The sequence below is a fragment of the Mytilus galloprovincialis genome, chromosome 1, assembly GCF_965363235.1.
Source record: "Mytilus galloprovincialis chromosome 1, xbMytGall1.hap1.1, whole genome shotgun sequence".
NCBI lineage: Eukaryota > Metazoa > Mollusca > Bivalvia > Mytilida > Mytilidae > Mytilus > Mytilus galloprovincialis.
Window position 1 is genome coordinate 101,057,421 of NC_134838.1, and position 20,631 is coordinate 101,078,051.

Here is a 20,631-nt window from a genome sequence, read left to right on the forward strand (position 1 = left end):
TAGAACTTTTCATTAAACTCTGGTGACTGCTTTATAACAACTGAATTTAGTACCCTTTATTTTTTCATAAATTTCTGATATGAGGATAAATGGAAATTTATTTGTTGAAAAAGTGACTAACTCTTTATTAACTAAGATAGGAGATGGCTCATTTTGTAAACAGGGACCCTTAGCCTGTTACCTGGACATATAAGGTAATTGTATACAGGAAATAATTAGGAATAAAAAGTTTATGTGTGTTAAAGAAAAGGATAGGATTTTCAAATATTTAAATTATTTTTGAATTTCATTTGTCATTAACTTATTTGAAACAGATACTTTTTCCAGATTATTAAGTCACTGGTACTATGCAATGCACTAATAAATGCAACTGGTTCATTGCTTTAAAAAAGCGCCTGCTTATGACTGATTGTCAATGAAAGTTTGTGTATAAATTAAGAATTATTTCATTGTTACTATCTGCAGTCATTTATGTCCATGTTTCAAATTCTGACCCAGGAGGGTTGGGTCGAGGTGATGGACGCTGTTCTAGCAAAGACAGGTGATTTCTGGTTATGGACATTTCTAGTATCTATATACTTTACTTTTTACCATCTGTTTGTCACATTGGTAAGTAAGGGTAATACCATGATGTGATGCAGTGACCCATACAATATTATTTGGTAGAGGCAACTTCATTAGATACTAGATAGCTGATTGGTCCATTCAGAAAAGGGAGATTTTTTTGGCTAAAATCCTCCAAAATAATGTTTCATCAAATCAAAGTATTGTCATCAGTACATTCCATATTCCTGTTATAGTCTTTGAGTTAAACCTCATTACTGTCATCTCATAATAAAATTTATTCTGAAACATTCCAGCAGAAGACACGAAAAGTTTATCTAGTGTCTCATGGAGTTGCTGATCATGGCATGAAGTGATAGTATTTGAAAAGTACATTTTGGAAATAAAAATGCATTAACGTAGAATATAGAAAAGATTTAGATGCTAATGAATATTCTACCTGATTAAACTTGGTAACCATTGACATCACATGCAAAGTCTTACAAAAAAGGTTTCTGCTTGCAAAAATATGTTGTAAGATTGTATAAAACCGTCAAATGAGTCACAAAGATTGTATACTTTGATGGGTTTTTAGTTTTAGAGAATTCACCATTCCAGAATCAGAATGCGAAATTTCATTGTTTGTACACAAAATGAAAATTATGTCAAGTGTTCTGTTGAAATTCTTTTGTGTAAGACATAGTTAACACTATGTTTTGGTGTACTCTTTTGAAAATATTACCCAAAATACATTAGATTCTAAAACTGCAAATTCTAGAGTATTAAAATCAATGTTTTCAAATACTATCATCAGGAGTTTTTAAGGAAGATGTCTTGAAGCATTTCAGAAATAATAACCATCATATATGTGAAACAAAAATAACAATTTTAGATTTCAGAATGTTAAATAATTGGATGTATGGGTGAGCATGTTCAGTTTTACTAATTATAATTATTACTGATACAGTTTTTCACTTTGATACAAGTTTTGTAGGAAACAGCTGTGATTTAATCCATTGCTATTTGTAGAAGTTTGCTTTTTCTGGTTCTTAAATGTACCAGTTAGAGTAACCGGGTAATTAAAGTTAGTTGAAAATATTCTTTATTGTTAAAATATGTTTATTAGCACTATATTAGATTAGGTCAAAACTGTTTCCTACAAAAAAATGAGTTGTTTCCTCTCTTTAGAGATCTTTTGGCTGAATGCACAATACAGAGTGTAAATTTGGATTAATATTTAAAAAACAAAGTTAGAGGAGGGTGTCTGTGAATTTTTGTTATCAGCTCCAAAAGTTTTTTCAATCCAGATTCCAAAAACCTTTCATAATGTTTACAACATGTATTGAAGTTGAACACTTCCAATTATAGAACCTTTGACAATTTGTTTTTGATGTAACAAACAATTATTTTGACAAAATTTCAAAATTGAAGAGCAAATATATTTTTGTAATCCACTCTGCTTACAGTTATAAATGTATCAACCCAGAACCTTAAAGCTTTAAAAAACCTTTGCACACTTCAAACCATCCAGGATTTTTGGATACATAGGTATTTGCCAATATCAAGGAAGGGGAAATAATTCATGTTTTAGTAATGTCTTGTAGATCACAGTATCAGGTGCACTGCAGATTAAATCTAGAGTTATAGCACTAAACACATCTTAAACTATTTGACCTAATCACTTTCAGGCTTTCATGTCTATGTTTCAAATCTTAGCCAATAAAGGTTGGACTGACGTGATGCAGGTGACCATGAGGAGAACGGGTCAGGTTGCATGGCTGGTAGCAATCTATTTTATATTATACCACTTGTTTGTCACATTGGTGAGTAAGTTGTCTGTGGACTTTAAATAGATGGAGTAATTTTGTTTGTAACATTTTGTGTTTTGTATGGTAGTAATTGATTATAAGTGGATTGGGTTATTTTGCCTTAAGTAAGTGTAGAAACATGGTTTGCTTTTAATAGGATTTTTTGCAACACTTAGACATTATTTTCATTTTTGATAGAAAAGATAGAAATGATTTATTATGATAGGGAATTGAATTTGGCACACACATAGCAGCATTACACTTAGAAAAAATTAGTTTTTACAGAGCCTGTGTCTTGAGTTTGTTGTATTTAGCATCATAACATCAGTCAGCTGTTAAATTCCGCGCTTCGCATTTGCACCAAAAAACACTTTTATTTGCGCAACAATACATATTTTATTTGCGCCAAGATAAAATGCTTCATATGCGCCAATAATATTTAACTCAATTATAAATAATTCAATATCACAATAAAATGCTTCATTTGCTCAAATAATATATAAGTGTGAATTAACAATCATTTTACAATTTAGTTGGTATTATTCAGATCTGTTTTCTGTAGGTTGAGTAGGTTATTGAGCAAGATAAGTTGAAAATTGAAAAAGCAAGGTAAAAGCGCAATACTTACGAATTTCGTTTGCACCATAAAACGATGTTTTTTGCCATATACTGTCACAGCAATTCTTTTTTGCGTCTCCATAAGACTTCTTTTTTTCAATACACTGGATATGCTGGAATGCAACTTAATTTTAAATATATATACCAGAAACATTTTGCTACATACACGACATAAGTACATTTTATTTTGGCACAAATGATATACTACATTTACTTTTTAAATTGGCGCAAATGCAATGATCGATCCTGCTAAATTTATAACATCTGCAATATTTTCATTGTTGAAACTCCAATCAGATTAATACTAATCTGATTACTGATGTTTTTGCCAAATTGCAGTTAATATCACCAAGCAAGTCTGTTTAGAAGGCTTAACTTGTTTAGTAACTGCTGGAGGAAGGTTGCAATAAGTCAACAATATAAGTTATGTAAAAACATAAATGGAAGTATGTATGCAATGATATATAGAAGTAATCTGCTGTTTATGCAGTTCCAACAGTGAAAAAATTACCAACAAGTCATGTTTAACAACAGACATTTTTTATTCTCATATCATGGATGTTCTTCCATAATATGAGACTTCTAATTACTAGTAAAGAAAATGGGGAGAACATAAAAATTGAACATAAGAGAGCAATAAAGCACAACTATGATCATCATGTTAAAATTGTTGGATGAAAGTTCCAATGCAAGGCTTTGAAATGCTTAGGTTTGAAAATTAGGGAAGTACTCATATTAAGTTACAGTTACTAAAGCTGATAGATTGTTTTTAAAGCATAAAGAAGGTACTGTTATTAATAAATAAAAAAGTTAATTTAAAATCATATTGATAATATTTGTTCTTAATTTAGTGCAAACATGGAAAGATATACGAAAAAGATATACATTTACTGAAATATAAACCTTCTGGAAAAGACAGCTGTCTAAGCAGACATTTAAACTTTATGACAAATTCAGAAGTATTGACTGTACAGAAGTTAAATTTAGGCATAAAAGAAGTAATGCTCAGGTTTTAAACTCATTGACACCGGCTCTGGCCTTGCTAGTTTTAAAAAGTATTCATATTAAGAGCAAACCAATTGGTCTTTTCTAAATTAAAAAAAACAAAACTTTTAAAGTTTATTATCAGTTATTTTTTATATTGTACGATGTATGTTTACTTTACAAGGAAAAAACCAAATAGTTACACTGAAAAAAGAAGTTCTTAAGTTTATTTGAGCTTAAAGAAAGTTAATCATAACTCCAGATTGATCAGTATATATTTGTATTTGTGGATATAAAGGTGTTGTAAGACTGTTGTATTTGTATATGTTAAAAAATGAGATAAATATTGCTTCTTGTCATTATACTCCCTTCCAGATGATTCATGGTGTTCTCATTTTTTTGTTTACCAGATCTTGCATACCTTGTCCATCACGTGTTGATCTCTAGAAAATGATGTATTGCTGGACTTAATCTTGTTTCAGTTGGTATAGTTTCCGATTTCTGAATTGACAGAACTGATTTACCAAACCTTTTGATATATTCATGTACCATACAAGATCTCCAATAAACCATCAAAAAGTTATAATAATTGGTTTCACATTCTTAAAAATTTCATTGGTAGATTTTTTATTTGCTCAAATTCTTGAAACAGTATACTAGTAGATATGGTTGATTGTTATTTGATAAATTGTGTTTTTAAGAGTTTAAATGTCATTTCACAGAGTGATCTCTCATTGGTTTAAGTAATTAATGGTAAATATATCTCTTGATTAACACCACCTAAATTAATCTTTTTTCTCCTATCCCATCATGGCAAATGTATCCTAGATTTAGCTAACCTGTCAGACTTAACCTTAAATGCTTTTCAAACCTCAAACTTGATGTTTCTTTCATTACAATACCTTTAATGTTTTTAACTGTTTCTACTGAAGTTTATATGTATTGTTGATATATAATATTTATCTCCACCTCTTCTTGTTAACATATTGTCAGTAGTTTTACACATACTATTTTTTCTTCAGATGTACAATTAATTATCTAACATTTTTGGGGTGAATATTTTAGCGATAGAAGTGATAAAGTCAGAATTTGTTTTACAGCAATGTAATCTTATTTTTCAGTGATTAATACTATTGTGACTGCTGTCAATGTCCTTGCTTACCAAAAGCTTATAAGATTAAAAATAATAGCAAACAAGATATTTGAGAAAATTAAGACATGGATATTTTTTTGAACAAAAAAATTGAAAATGGGGAGGACACATTTTTGTAGATAATTTAAATTAACAATACCATACTTAGTCTAAATAGTTATGACATCTTGAAAGGCTATTTAATTTTTTTGCTTTGACGCCTTCCTGCAAGATGTTATAATTATTTGGACTATACAATACTATGGTCAATGTAACTCTCTCGTTCTGTGATCTCTGTTCACTTCTGCTCTGTCTCTTTTCTTTCTGTTAAAATTAAACCTAATTCCCAATTAAAAATAGTCTATCTTCAGCCAATTAAGTATATTTTTCTTATTTTGATTAAAATTTACATGGAAATCAGTACTTTATCTTCTTTAAGAGATTCTGTTACTATGACAGTCCACAATACCCTGTAAACCCCTACTTGTTAGTCCACAATATCTGGTAAACCCTATTTGTAAGTCCACAATATCTGGTAAACCCTATTTGTAAGTCCACAATATCTGGTAAACCCTATTTGTAAGTCCACCATACCTGGTAAAACCCTGTTTGAAAGTCCACCATACCTGGTAAAACCCTATTTATAAGTCCATACCTGGTAAAACCCCATTTGTAAGTCCACAATACCTTGTAAACCCTATTTATAAATCCACCATAACTAGTAAAACCCTATTTGTAAGTCCACAATACCTAGTAAAACTCTATTTATAAGTCCACAATACCTAGTAAAACTCTATTTATAAGTCCACAATACCTAGTAAAACTCTATTTATAAGTCCACAATACCTACCCTAGTAAAACTCTATTTGTAAGTTCACAATATCTGATAAAACCCTATTTGTAAGTCCACAATACCTGGAAAACCCTATATATAAGTCCACAATCCCTGGTAAAACCCTATCTAAGCTTTTACATCTGGGGTACTAAATTATAATCCTGGTACCTTTGATAACTATTATTTCAGAATAGCACTTTACCAAGTCAGGAATATGACAGTTCTTGTCCATTCGTTTTTGATGTGTTTTGTCATTAGATTTTGCCATGTGATTATGGACTTTCCGATAAGATTCTCCTCTGAGTTCAGTATTTTTGTGATTTTTCTCTTCACTGAATCAAAAATGTTTACTTTATAAAATAATATGCTGATGATTGCCTACAAAGGCAACCAGTGTTAGATATGACACATGTTTAATGAACAACTGGGTTAACCCTTTGCCTACATACATTGACTCTCATGATACAGATCGCTTGTATGGTATGTGATAAGAGAATTAAAAGATGTTAGATAATAATGACATGGCATGTGATTATGATAATTTTAATATATGCATAGGTGCATGGAGAAATATATGGTTTGGTTTTGAAAGATGTAATGAAACATTTCAGGTTTCTGTAATTATGATACCATGTTTTGATTAATTTTTTGAAACCTTTCTCATGCAAGATGATGTAATTTTATGATCATTTTTTCACAAAATTTTAATTGTAAGTAGCTTTTTATGTCAATTTTACATAAAGATTAGTAGGGTCTGGTTTAAATGTGATTTGATTATTTGAAATCATTTAATTCATGGCTAAAATTTCTTAATTTTTTTTTCCTCCAATTTATGAATTTTATTGGAATTCTTATTGGCTAATTATTGAAAGATTCCAAATGAGAATAATTTAGCTATAATACAGATTGACTTGTTTTAAGTCAAAATTTATGTAAATGTGTATTTACTGCAGATTGTAATAAGTTCATTTGTTGCGGTGATTCTGGATAATCTTGAGTTAGAAGAAGACCTGAAAAAACTGAAGCAGGTATGTTAAATTTTGCTTGGTTGAATAAAGTGAAAATCAACTTCAGGTATGGGGTAAATCAAGGATTCAAAAAGAGGCTACCTGATATGTATCATCCTTTCCTCCTTTCCTCCTAAAGTTTTCAACTCTGTGCATTCAAAGCGTTGACAATGTTTAAATGTACTTAGTATTGTAGGTAGAATAATGGAGAATTTTGAAGATTTTCTAGAAGTTAACCTAAATTTTAGTTTAAAACCCTTAAATCTGTCCTGAATGTTTATATATACATTGAAGAAGTGCCTTTCACTTTGTGTAAATGTTCAGAAAATATTTTGCTGATGTTCTAAATGTTTAATTTCAAACTTAAGCTATATTCTTGATGGATGGTATCCATTTTTTGTGTAAAAATTGTATTCATGATGTATCTTATTAATAAAGCATTATGTTTAAAGGTTAAAGCTAGGGAACAGAGTGCAGAAACACAAGAGAAGTTACCATTAAGGCTGAGAATATTCACAAAGTTTCCGTAAGTTATTTACCCTATAGTAATTCCTTTGTGACAAAATGTTTAAATTCATCTCTTGAAACTGATCAACTTGAAGTTTAAGACAATTGTAAGTGAAAAATTGATGATATAAACAAGTGCAAAGGAATTAAAATATTCTTACCATACATTAAAAAGGTTGACTATCTGTTTTATTTGAGCTTCAGAAAAATCCATATGGAAATAAACACTATCACTTTGACATTTTATAAGTAATTAGTTCTGAACAACACAAATTTTGACTGCATTGGAATTGAATAAGACTTACAGAATTGCTACTATGCATGACATTATTAAATGTTGTGGCTGTTAATATTATTTTAAGATACTGTTCTGTGGTAGTTAACTTAGAGAAAAAAGAGAAATCGCTTATTTTTAAGATCAAAGCACACACTAATTTTGTTGTAACACTTTTATATATAAAGTAGAAATAATTCTGGGAACTAATGGATATAAAAAGCATTTGACCCTTATGTCAAATGTCAAATATAATATTTAATATTGATAACTGTTTATTTAACATTACAATTGTTCCAGGAATCATCCTCAGATGGTTTACCTATACAAGATTCCATCAGAGTTTGATATTTCTGATGTCAGAGAAAGTTTTATGAGACAACACATAGAACCAGAAGTAAGACTGGCACTAGATATTCAAGAACATGACCATGATGTCATACCTTACGTCAAAAAATCTCCTGTCAGACTGGTAAAACATGGAAGTCACTCGGTGAAAAGTGGAGGGCTATTAGAAAAGAGGAGTGGCATAACATCTATTGTTAGGTTTGTAAATAGATAAGGTTTACTGTTTTAAGATATACTGATTCAGTTATACATTAAAGGATATTATTAGTTACATAGTGTGCTAGTGACCTAATACGGTATATATGGGGTCATTAAATTCCATATGAAGTGAGAGCGAAGCTCGAATCTCCATATGGAATCTACTGACCCTATATATACTGTATTAAGTCACTAGCACACTATGTAAGGAATTTATCTTACGGACTATCTTAACGTGTGAAATTTAGACTAGTGACCTATCAAAATGAGCAAGTCTTGAATATTGTTAGCATTAAGAAATCATTTCCATTGATCCTATAAAAACAGATACCAACAATAACAACTTGTTAGGTTTAAATGTGTTTCATGAATTTATTTCAATCTTAATCATCACTTTCTTCGTCTGTTGAAACTTTTATGATTTTTTCTTAGTACCGTTTTGTTTTTATAAAGGGACGTAACACCACTACTAACCGTATATGAAATAAGCCCCAATTCCCTACTACCTTATATGGAATATAAAGGGACGTAACACCACTACTAACCATGTATGAGATAAACCCGTCTCCCTACTTACCTAATATCAAATATACATGGTCTCCACGAGGGCGCTTTTAACCAATCACATTCCTCGAAATGCATTGGAGTTAAGATAAATGTTTATCTTTAAATAATCTACCTTAAAAAAAAGTGTATGACTAAACTCATAAGGATGTTCTAACTTTTATAATGTTCGTTCACATTGTTAGAAAAAAAATAGATTTCTTAGAGAATGTATGTTGTTGTTTTGCTTTATTCAATCAAATTTTCTCGATAAACCACATTAAGGTTAAACAATTTCTGAAATGATGAGACCATATAAAACTTTAAATAGAAACATATCTACATAAATAGATGAAGTCACAGTATGGATTCAGATTAAATAGATGAATATATAATCTGACACATTGAAAGTGTTGGAAGTCTTTGCTATTTTTCACTATTTGTCAAAGAGTTATTTACACTTTTGAAAGATTTGCTACATATTTTTATATGGAAATATTTTTTTTCTGTATATGTGACAGTCTTTTAAGTTTTGGTTTAAACAATATTATCAAACTAGGATAAATATTGAAAAGATGATTCCACCTATTCCTTTTGATTTTATTTTTAAAAAAATTGAGGTTTTTGTTTCTATTACTTAGGGATTCTGCTCAACAAAAAATGCAAGTTTGTGGATCAACCCAACTGGTTGCAACTGGTTCCAAGTCTTTGTTTTCACACCAGTATCAGTTACGAATGGATAGAAGGTATAGTATGACAAATCATAAAATGATCCACCCACATTTATATTCTATCCAAGAAAAAAAGTAAAATTTTATGTTCTAACATGGTTCAAATTTTTTTTAATCACTTGAAGTTTAGTTTGCTTCAATGAAAGGGAATGATCAATTATAGTTCTGTATACTTGTAACCTTAACCCATTGCATAAGCAGATCCAAACCCAGTGTTGATCTTGTTTTCAATGGCTTTAATGATTTGTACTTCATCAACCTTTTTACAACCTGTTCAAATAAGTGTTTAACTTTCTATGTAATACATACTGTACATGAAACTGATTTATTACAGGAGTATGAGAGGTTCAAGACCTGGAAGTCTAAAAACAAAATCTGGAAATGCAATCAAAGAAAATGGTGACATTCAACAGCTTGGTATGACAACTGTGGGTAACCGCTTCAGGAATGATGAATTTGATATAAAAGTTTGGCAACAAAAGAAACAACAAGCAGAAATAAAAAGGTAGATACTGTTTAGAAATGAGATGATATGATTAGATTAAACAATTGGAATCATTTAATGATAGTATACATTTGATTATTTTAGGCCAAGTAGACCAAAAAATGTACCTTCACTTTTGTCCTGAAATTTATTTATTTCCTAGGTTTAATTATTCTGAAATTTTCTTTTTCATAATACTTGTTTATTTATTTTTACAGAAACCAACAGGAAGAAGACTTGAGAGAAAATCATCCATTTTTTGATACACCTCTGTTTGCTGTAGGAAGAGAGTCTAAGTTTAGAAAGTTTTGTAAGGCTGTAGTAAATGCAAAGTATAATTACATGGACAAGGAACCTGGGTCAGGCAAAGACTTGGCTAGAAAATACAGAAGTTTAGAGTAAGAAATATAAATATTCATAATATATAAACAAAACCAGAAGAAGGACTTTATATGCAGAATAAATTTTATTCATGATAGTCTAATGTGTATTGAAAGTTCATTCTTCAATATATTTTGGGTACAGGCTTACAGCATCTCCTTGTCCACAAAGAATCCTTCAAATGAATATTTTTAACAGTTATTTGCATTTTTCTTCAAAGATATTCACATTTGAAAGACTTATCTAACTTAAACAAACTTGACATGAATGATCAAAAGCATGTTTAAATTTTAGTTTGTGAATTATATTAATGTATATTAACCAACATGTGGCTGCCTTGACTATAACTATAGGTGAAATACATATGAACTTAGTATCAAGATAACTGTAGTAGATACATACAAGGGTGAAATCTGATGGTCCTCTGTAGTAGATACATACAAGGGTGAAATCTGATGGTCCTCTGTAGTAGATACATACAAGGGTGAAATCTGATAGTCCTCTGTAGTAGATACATACAAGGGTGAAATCTGATGGTCCTCTGTAGTAGATACATACAAGGGTGAAATCTGATGGGCCTCTGTAGTAGATACATACAAGGATGAAATCTGATGGTCCTCTGTAGTAGATACATACAAGGGTGAAATCTGATGGTCCTCTGTAGTAGATACATACAAGGGTGAAATCTGATAGTCCTCTGTAGTAGATACATACAAGGGTGAAATCTGATGGTCCTCTGTAGTAGATACATACAAGGATGAAATCTGATGGTCCTCTGTAGTAGATACATACAAGGGTGAAATCTGATAGTCCTCTGTAGTAGATACATACAAGGGTGAAATCTGATGGTCCTCTGTAGTAGATACATACAAGGGTGAAATCTGATAGTCCTCTGTAGTAGATACATACAAGGGTGAAATCTGATGGGCCTCTGTAGTAGATACATACAAGGGTGAAATCTGATGGGCCTCTGTAGTAGATACATACAAGGGTGAAATATGATGGTCCTCTGTAGTAGATACATACAAGGGTGAAATCTGATGGTCCTCTGTAGTAGATACATACAAGGGTGAAATCTGATGGTCCTCTAGTTACAAAGATTTTACAGAGATAATTTTAATTGTAGGAAATTATTAGGCTTGGTGACTTATCTTGATTGGGTGATGATTTTTGTGACAATCATGTCCTGTATTTCTATGTTGTTTGAAACACCACTTAGTAGAGTGATGGATAATGCCAATTTACAGGTATGTGGAATTTATATGTACATTTATATAGAATAGAATAGAAAAGAAAATTTTAAATCAGGTTACATTAAATATTACAAACATAAGCTCTGTAGAGTTTTTTGCCGACATATCAGATAAAGGAGCTTTTAACAGGCACTGAAGACTTGCAAATTGTATACACATTCCCTTGAAACACATACTCTCATTTTTGCTGAACCTGAGAACAATTTAAAAATGTGATGATTTATGTGTATCAAAATTATTTGTTGATGACAGCGGATGTTTTTTAAGGAGTCTTAATGAGATCAATAACACTAAAAAAATTCGGTAAAGTGGAAAAGAAGCAGAGGAATTAAGACCCAGTTTTAGCCCAAGGAAATAATGTTTTTGTGAACCATTAAAATTTAGTTCATAATGTCAGGAAATGCATAAAATCAAGATATATAAATGAATTACATATGATAAGATTTCTGATGTAATAACGTCATAATTATGTCATAATATGCATCTATTTCAAGAAAAAAACAAAGAAAACTGCAGAATTTATGCAGTTTTCCATTGTTATTTTTATTTCGAAACATCGTGAGCAGTCAAAAAACAACAAAATAATTTAAGAGAAGCTTTATTATAGCTATTGATATATTCTCACTATATCTATAGTTCTTTTTTGGATGCTCACATACTTTTCAAATCTAACATATACTATAAAGTTGATTTATGGCAAGAAAAATAAAGAAATTTTACAAACATACCAAGTTCATCAGTGTTTGCTGCCATGGTCACTCATTTGATGTGAAATTTTTTTTAATTTTTTAACATCTTATATTCTAGTTTAGTTCAGACAAAATAAGAAATAAGTACAGTAACTTTTCAATTTTCATCAATATTCAGGGCCGATTAAGGGCCTTATTCCTTTACTCCTTTCTTAATAATATCTGTAAGGAAAAGAATAAAACGGCCTTTGTTTCAGATGTATGTGTTCTTATTTCAGGTTGCAGAGTATTTGTTTGTAATTTTCATGAGTATTGAAATGGGACTGAAAGTGATGGCTCATGGACTATTTTTTACACCTAAAGCAATGCTTAAAGATTTCAGTGGAATTTTAGATTTATATATATACCTTGTAAGTACAGTTTGTTTTGTTGTTGAAATTAACCAAGAAGCTCTTGCATTGTGAAGAGAAAAATTATTATGAAATATCTCTGTTTGAAAGGAAAACAGATAACTGAAACAATGAAAGGAGAGGTACATTTGAGGGTGTATTTAGCAATGTAAATTTATAGAAAATAAAACATTGTATAGTTTTTTTTATTGCAAATCATGTTTTTTAATCTTGAGAAAGAAAGGCATTAAAAATATGAGAAATACAAAATTTAAAAAAAAAATTGCAAAATAGTATTATTTTAAGAACACTTTAGCTAAATGACCATAAAACGCACCAGTTGCCCCCAAAAAAACCTTTTCCCAGTAAATAAATAAAAACAAAATGCACATACTATTTGGCTATCATTTTGGACAACAATTTTACTTTATATTGTTAACATTTGTATACTTTTAAAATATTCCAAAGGTCATATATATGAATTGTTTTGTAGGTCAGTTTGATATTTTTATGTTGGATGCCAAAGAATGTACCAGTACAAATAAAAGGGGCCAGATTGTTTATGATACTGAGATGTGCTAGACCTCTAAGGATTTTTGCCTTGGTTCCTCACATGCGTCAAGTAGTATTTGAGCTTGTTAGAGGATTCAAAGAAATTTTACTGGTAAGAATAGCTAGAAAAAATTACATGCTTCTGTAACATGTGTTTAGTAGATATAGGAAGATGTGGTAATAGTGCCAATGAGAAAACTCTCCACCCAAGTAACAATTTAGACATGCATAAAACTTTTTCACTTTTTTTTCTGTATAAAAAGCTGCTATTTCATCAAAGTTTATAGAAATAGAAATGAGCCCTTGTATCTAAAGATGTGTTTTGTAATTTTAAGATTAGACACAAGTATTATCATAATTTAAAGAAGAATATTTTCCAAAATAAAATTCTGGAGATCTGGTATGATTGTAATTGAGGTTACTGAATCAAGCAAGATATATATTAGTTAGCTTTAATTGCAGTATTTCTTGTTGTCTACAGGATTGGCTTTAAATATATTGTAAAATTTCTTTCCAGGTATCTGTATTGCTGATTGTCTTGATGTTTGTGTTTGCAACATTTGGAGTACATTTGTTAGGAGGAAAACTAGCAAGATGCAATGACCCAGACATTAAAAGACAGGTTAGTTTCTTCACCAGCATTGTTAAGTTTTCCTTGATTTCTTTTCATGGATATAGTGACACAATATTCCTTGTGAAGCTGAATAATTTTTGTTGTACTGGTCTCAGCAAGAAAACTGATTTGATCACAGATATGTCATCCAGGTCAACTCTGAAAAATAAAGAATCCAATTTTATTTTGTAGAGGAAAATCCTCTCTCACAATGTGAAGTCATTAGTAAACTACAGACTGTCTTGATAATCCTTTGAATAAATCAGTTTGCTTAGGTGGTTAACAGATATTGCTTCCATTGCTTGACAAAAATCTCAAGGTCTAATAATCCATGTTTTTAGTTATTTGTCTTCAACAGGATATTAAAGTTATATGTATACATTTTATTATTATCAGAATAAATCTTAATAAGAATTTAATCAAACTTTTATGTCTTGTTAATTATATAGGAAGACTGCCATGGCATATTTCTTCAGAAAGTCTTTGTTACTAGAATGAAAGTTCCCGATGGACCAAATCATATGCAACCAGCTTTTTATGTGCCAAGAGTATGGTTAGTATTTTTTTATGTGCCAAGAGTATGGTTAGTATTTTTTGATGTGAATTTATCCTCCAATATTTTTGTTTCTGTTTAGACTGTTTTGGGTTTTTATTCTCCAAATGATTTTTATGTGTTTTATCTTCCTTACATTTATATATCTATTCCATAAAAATGTTTTGAATGTCTCAGATTTGATATTGACATATATTTATCCTATATATGGAATAATTTGGAATAAACATAAACAAGAATTTACATACTGTAGCAGGGTTGCTTCCCCTTACTACAGGTAGAACATATAAAACCAGTTTTAATCAACTGAGCTAGGGAATCGATTCTTTGGCTCAGTGGGTTAACGCACTGACTGTCATGGTGGTGACGATATAAATTTGTAGAGTAGATACATGCTCTCCAGTTACATCTTTAATGTCAAAATAACCCCAAAAAATATGCCTGCACAGAGAAATAAAAAAAATAATGCACAAGATAGAAAATATCCAGAATGAATCAGCACAGATCTTTAATTTGTGATTAATCTGAAAAAGATATAATTCTACTGTAAAGATAATCCTTATTAACAAATAATTTGAAAAAAGAATTTGTGATTAAATAATATACTGTAAATTCAGAAATTATTGCGTGCATTTATTATTCCGATTTTGTCATTCTAGACTAATATGTGATTTAAATTTTTGTGATATTGAGAAAAATCCCATTAAAGTCATATACTAAATTTCAAAATGCAAGTTTCAATTATTGCGATTTTAACCCTGTTGCAATGTTTGCAATAATAAAAACATCACAATAATTTCTGAATTTACAGTAGTTTTTTTGAAAATTGAAAATGATTACAGGACAAATCCACACAATTTTGACTTCGACAACATTGGGAATGCTATGTTAGCATTATTTGAAGTTTTGTCCTTGGAAGGATGGCTAGAGGTCAGAGATGTTATCATTGAAAGAGTTGATGCTGTAAGTAAAATTCATTCTCAATAACGGCAAATTCTGAAAGGAAAAACAGAATGTATATATTGTTTTGTTTATTTAAATTTTCCTTGAACAGGAGACTGTTTTTTTTTTAAATTTCTAAACCTAAAAATAAATATGATGAAATGCTATATTTGATACAATAAGACTCCATCATTCATAACATATCATGTACTTGGTATTGTTTCATTTAAGAATGAAAATAGAACCAATTTTGGATTACTGCTTATCCATTTATAACAAGAAAGATAATTCTCTTTATAAATGTCCTATATTTTTCAGGTGCATGCTATCTATGTGCATTTGTTTGTATTCATTGGTTACATGATAGGATTGACATTGTTTGTTGGTGTAGTTATTGCTAACTATAGTGAAAATAAGGTAAGAAGTTTATTTTAATTGAAGCATTCTTTGGCAAGATTTATAGACATTTGTAAACATAAACACCTCTTTTTCTATTAGCACATGAAGGATTTTATGAATTTCTTCGGTATTAGAAATCATAGAAATTTGCAAGCTTTGAACAGATAACAGATAAATGAGTGAAATAATATTTAAACATTAAATACAAGACACGCTGAGTTCTCATAGTTATAGTTTCTAAGAGAAATTTTAAGCTAAAAATTAGATTTTAAAACTTGGCTAATGGATTTGAATAGGTATAAGATATCAATTTACAAATTTTCATTTTTCTGTAAGATAATTTCAACTTAAAAATAAGTGGTAAAATTATCTCCTTTTCAGGGAACAGCTTTACTAACTGTAGACCAGAGAAGGTGGCTAGATTTAAAAGGAAGAATTAAATTGGCTCAACCATTACACATACCTCCCAGACCAGGTTTGTCATGTTATATATTTGATATGGTACATTTTGAGTAAATGATATTAATTAAAAATCTGCTCTTTTTGTGGCTTAAAATAATAGCATTTAGACATCAGAATGTTTGTGAAAACACACTAATGTGACGGATGTCTACATAGATATAGGAAGATGTGGTATGAGTGCAAATGGGACAAGTCTCCATCCAAGTCACAATTTATGAAAGTAAACCATTATAGGTCAAGGTACGGCCTTCTCATGGAGTCTAGGCTCAATTTCGAAACAGCAAGCTATAAGGGCCCCAAAAATTACAAGTGTAAAACCATTCAAATGGGAAAAACAACGGTCTAATCTGTATAAAAAACGAGAAACAAGAAACACTGACGAACCATATAAACAAACAAAAACCATTGAACATGAAGATTCCTGACTTAGGACATGTGCAAACAATTGCAGCTGGAATGAAAGTTTTAATGGTACCAAACCTTCTGGCTTTTCTGAAACAATAGTATAACATCACAAAATAGAAAGACACACTATAAAATATCAATTGGAATGACTTAACTCAATAAAACTACAGTTTTTATAAGACCGCAAAAATTGAAAATTTTTTGGTCGTATATTGGTATCACATTGCATTGTCGTCGTCTTCGTCCGAAGACATTTGGTTTTGGCACTATAACTTTAGTATTAGTAAATAGAAATCTATGAAATTTAAACACAAGGTTTATGACCACAAAAGGAAGGTTGGGAGTTTTGGTCCCAACAGTTTAGGAATTAGGGGCCAAAAAAGGACCCAAATAAGCATTTTCTTGGTTTTCGCACAATAACTTTAGTTTAAGTATATAGAAATCTATGAAATTTGACACAAGGTTTATGACCACAACAGGAAGGTTGGGATTGATTTTGGAAGTTTAAGTCCCAACAGTTTATGAATTAGGGGCCAAAAAAGGCCCAAATAAGCATTATTCTTGGTTTTTCGCACAATAACTTTAGTATAAGTAAATAGAAATCAATGAAATTTAAACACAAGGTTTATGACCACAAAAGGAAGGTTAGGATTGGTTTTGGTAGTTGAGGTCCCAATAGTTAAGACATTAGGGGCCAAAAAGGGGCCCAAATAAGCATTTTTCTTGGTTTTCGCACCATAACTTTAGTTTAAGTAAATAGAAATCTATGAAATTTAAACACAAGGTTTATGACTATAAAAGCAAGGTTGGGTTTGATCTTGGGAGTTTTGATCCCAACAGTTTAGGAATAAGGGGTCAAAAGGGTCCAAAATTAAACTTTGTTTGATTTCATCAAAAATTGAAAAGTTGGGGTTCTTTGATATGCCAAATCTAACTGTGTATGTAGATTCTTAATTTTTGGTCCCGTTTTCAAATTGGTCTACATTAAGGTCCAAAGGGTTCAAAAATAAACTAAGTTTGATTTTAACAAAAATTGAATCCTTGGGGTTCGCTGATATGCTGAATCTAAACAAGTACTTAGATTTTTGATAATGGGCCCAGTTTTCAAGTTGGTCCAAATTGTGGTCCAAAATTAAACTTTGTTTGATTTCATCAAAAATTGAGTTCTTGGGGTTCTTTGATATGCTGAATCTAAACATGTACTTAAATTTTTGATAATGGGCCCAGTTTTCAAGTTGGTCCAAATTGGGGTCCAAAATTAAACTTTGTTTGATATCAACAAAAATTGAATCCTTGGGCTTCTTTGATATGCTGAATGTAAACATGTATTTAGATTTTTGATTATAGGCCCATTTTTCAAGTTGGTCCAAATTGGGGTCCAAAATTAAACTTTGTTTGATTTCAACAAAAATTGTATATATGGGGTTCTTTGATATATGCTTAATCTAACCATGTATTTAGATTTTTGATGTTTGGGCCTGGTTATCAAATTGGTTCACATTGAGGTCTAAAGGGTCCAAAATTGAACTTTATTTGATTTCATCAAAAATTGAATTCTTGGGGTTCTTTGATATGCTGAATCTAACCATTTATTTTGATTTTGGATATTGGACCATAATAGGTAATGTCCAATTTAAAATTAAAGTTTTTAAGTTTAAGTTCTTAGACCACATTCATTATGTGTCAGAGACCTGTGTTGTGTCAACTATTTAAACTATTTTTACTGTTTATGTCTTGTAGATGGAAATGGCTTTAGAGCAAAAATGTATGATATCACGCAGCACCTGATGTTCAAGAGAGGAACTGTCATATGTATCCTCTTAAATTGTGGAACTTTATCTTTTCCTGTAAGTTATAATTTACGTTAGAATCATATCATGAATAAAATTTGTCATTTATTTTTAGAACATAACAATTTGCAGGATGTACACGAACACTGCAAAAAAGAAGTGTTCATTTATTATGAATTAAGTGGAACAGATATTTCTATAATCTTTGATTGTTTTCATATAACATGGGTTGTTTTCATACAAATTGAAAATAAAAAAGAGTTAAATGATTCGTCTTTCATACAATAAAGGATCAGGAATTTTAGCTACTGTTAATATCAATTCATAAATTTCCCATAGGGCTACTGTTAATATCAGTTCATAAATTTCCCATAGGGCTACTCTTAATATCAATTCATAAATTTCCCATAGGGCTACTGTTAATATCAATTCATAAATTTCCTATAGGTAGCCTTGTATTTTAAGCAAGGCCAATTTAATCTTAACATCTGCACTTTCAAGATTTTAATGGATAAAATTTTGTTTGATCTACAAACAAAACAAAGTTATCCAAAGGAGAGGGGAAACTAGTTTATCTGTATCTGTCTGTCCATATTACATTTTCTTTTCAGCAGCTTCAATTCATATTTTATAGATACTGTAAACTAACTAATTTTCGCGAGCGATTTATTTTCGTGACTTTCGCGAGTTGAAAAATAACGCGAATTTAAATCGACGCGAATATGTAAAACTTGGATCTTTCCTTATTTAACTACATCAAGTTAATTAGAAAATCGCGAAACTAAATTGCTGCGAAATGGACCCGAAAGGGCTAAACGCGAAATAAAGTATCCGCGAAAATAAGTTGGTTTACAGTATATGGCACTAAAGCCTAATCAAATTATGCCATACTGTGTAGCATATTTTAAGTGTCTATGATTTCCTACTTAATATATCTTTAAAATGCCTTTCACATGTACAAAATTTTCGTCACATTAATCAACAACATTGAACAGAACTATAATAAGTGAGTGATATTTCACAGTACATCTTGTTATTAACTTATTTCTAATATACTTTGTTTTATTTTTCAGTGGAGATGTGGTGAAAAATCAGATACAACATTGATATTAGCTAGTTTAGCTTCACTGTTTACACTCATGTTCTTTTGTGAGGTAAGAATTTTAATTCAGGAAAAATGCATAAAAGTTTATTATGGATATACATCATTAAGACGGTCACTTTGTATGTCCTTCTGCCTGTCTAGCCATTTGTCAGATACAAATGGTTTCCTGATGATAAGTTGTATAAACGGAATGTATGAAAACTAGAAGAATGGTACCATTTTATGGGTCAAGAGTTATGTTCATACCTACAAAACATATACTGAAAATATGGATATAATAATTCTAGTTTGTTGTTTTTTTGGTAATTTCTTATTTCAATCTGAGCTTCTAGATAAAATCTCATAAACATGGCTTTTAACTTGGCATTTGCTTTCACACCTGGCATATTTTTTGGAAAATGACACTTCAGCGGCATTGTTCCTATACCATTGACCAGAATAACAGGAAGTCGATTATTGCCTCCGCCTACCGCACTCGGTTTCATGTTTACTATTTTACAAACTAACTGGTATCTGCTTGTATTCCGCTACACTCGAACAAAGTGTTGTAGTCAGAAGGGAACCAGTTTACATACTTTATTTTATATACAACAAAAATGTTGACCTTTCCATAGAAAGGCTTGTATAGTCCGCGGTTTTATTCTCCAAGATTGGACCTTCCAGAGGGGGTGCAGATTATAGAGTATAATAAGCAAGAAATAAGAGAACAAGTTCAATTTCATGGCGAGGTGGTTGTTTACGTTCCGCCATCATTGATATTGTAGAGGGCGCTCTCATCATTTTTCAAACTAATAATTTTAACTCATCCATATTAATAAGTTATTTCTATTTAATATCAAATTAAAACTGATTAATATAAAAACTAAACCTTTCATTACAAATTTCTTGTTTCTTTTCAATGCATTTGAATTAAACTGGTATCTGTTAGATTGAAACGATCCAAATAGTAGTAAAAAAGACAACCGTAAACCAGCTTAGAATTTGTAAACTACAAAACGTAATCGGTTATTGTTCATTCCGTTTTGGTGTTTCATACTGACTTATAAATATGGTTTGTATAAGCTTAAGACCCTTCAAACATTAATG

The 20,631-nt window shown here is 30.5% G+C and overlaps 1 protein-coding gene across 4 annotated transcripts in view; it reads left to right on the top strand.

Annotated features, from left to right (window-relative positions):
• The window catches only part of LOC143047338 (sodium leak channel NALCN-like), a 54,233-nt gene that overhangs the window by 22,940 nt on the left and 10,662 nt on the right, over positions 1-20,631 (top strand). The window contains exons 13-29 of one of the 4 annotated variants that reach the window (XM_076220375.1): positions 466-609; positions 6,874-6,948; positions 7,380-7,453; positions 8,009-8,254; positions 9,439-9,543; positions 9,863-10,033; positions 10,231-10,410; positions 11,520-11,640; positions 12,614-12,745; positions 13,218-13,388; positions 13,794-13,898; positions 14,339-14,442; positions 15,285-15,405; positions 15,703-15,801; positions 16,165-16,258; positions 18,391-18,497; positions 19,514-19,594. In XM_076220375.1, coding sequence (XP_076076490.1) covers positions 466-609; positions 6,874-6,948; positions 7,380-7,453; positions 8,009-8,254; positions 9,439-9,543; positions 9,863-10,033; positions 10,231-10,410; positions 11,520-11,640; positions 12,614-12,745; positions 13,218-13,388; positions 13,794-13,898; positions 14,339-14,442; positions 15,285-15,405; positions 15,703-15,801; positions 16,165-16,258; positions 18,391-18,497; positions 19,514-19,594 — 2,130 coding nt within the window. Of the gene's footprint in view, positions 1-465; positions 610-2,231; positions 2,367-6,873; positions 6,949-7,379; positions 7,454-8,008; positions 8,255-9,438; positions 9,544-9,862; positions 10,034-10,230; positions 10,411-11,519; positions 11,641-12,613; positions 12,746-13,217; positions 13,389-13,793; positions 13,899-14,338; positions 14,443-15,284; positions 15,406-15,702; positions 15,802-16,164; positions 16,259-18,390; positions 18,498-19,513; positions 19,595-20,631 lie in introns of all 4 variants that reach the window. The other 3 variants (XM_076220381.1, XM_076220387.1, XM_076220390.1) reach the window with 3 other exon arrangements.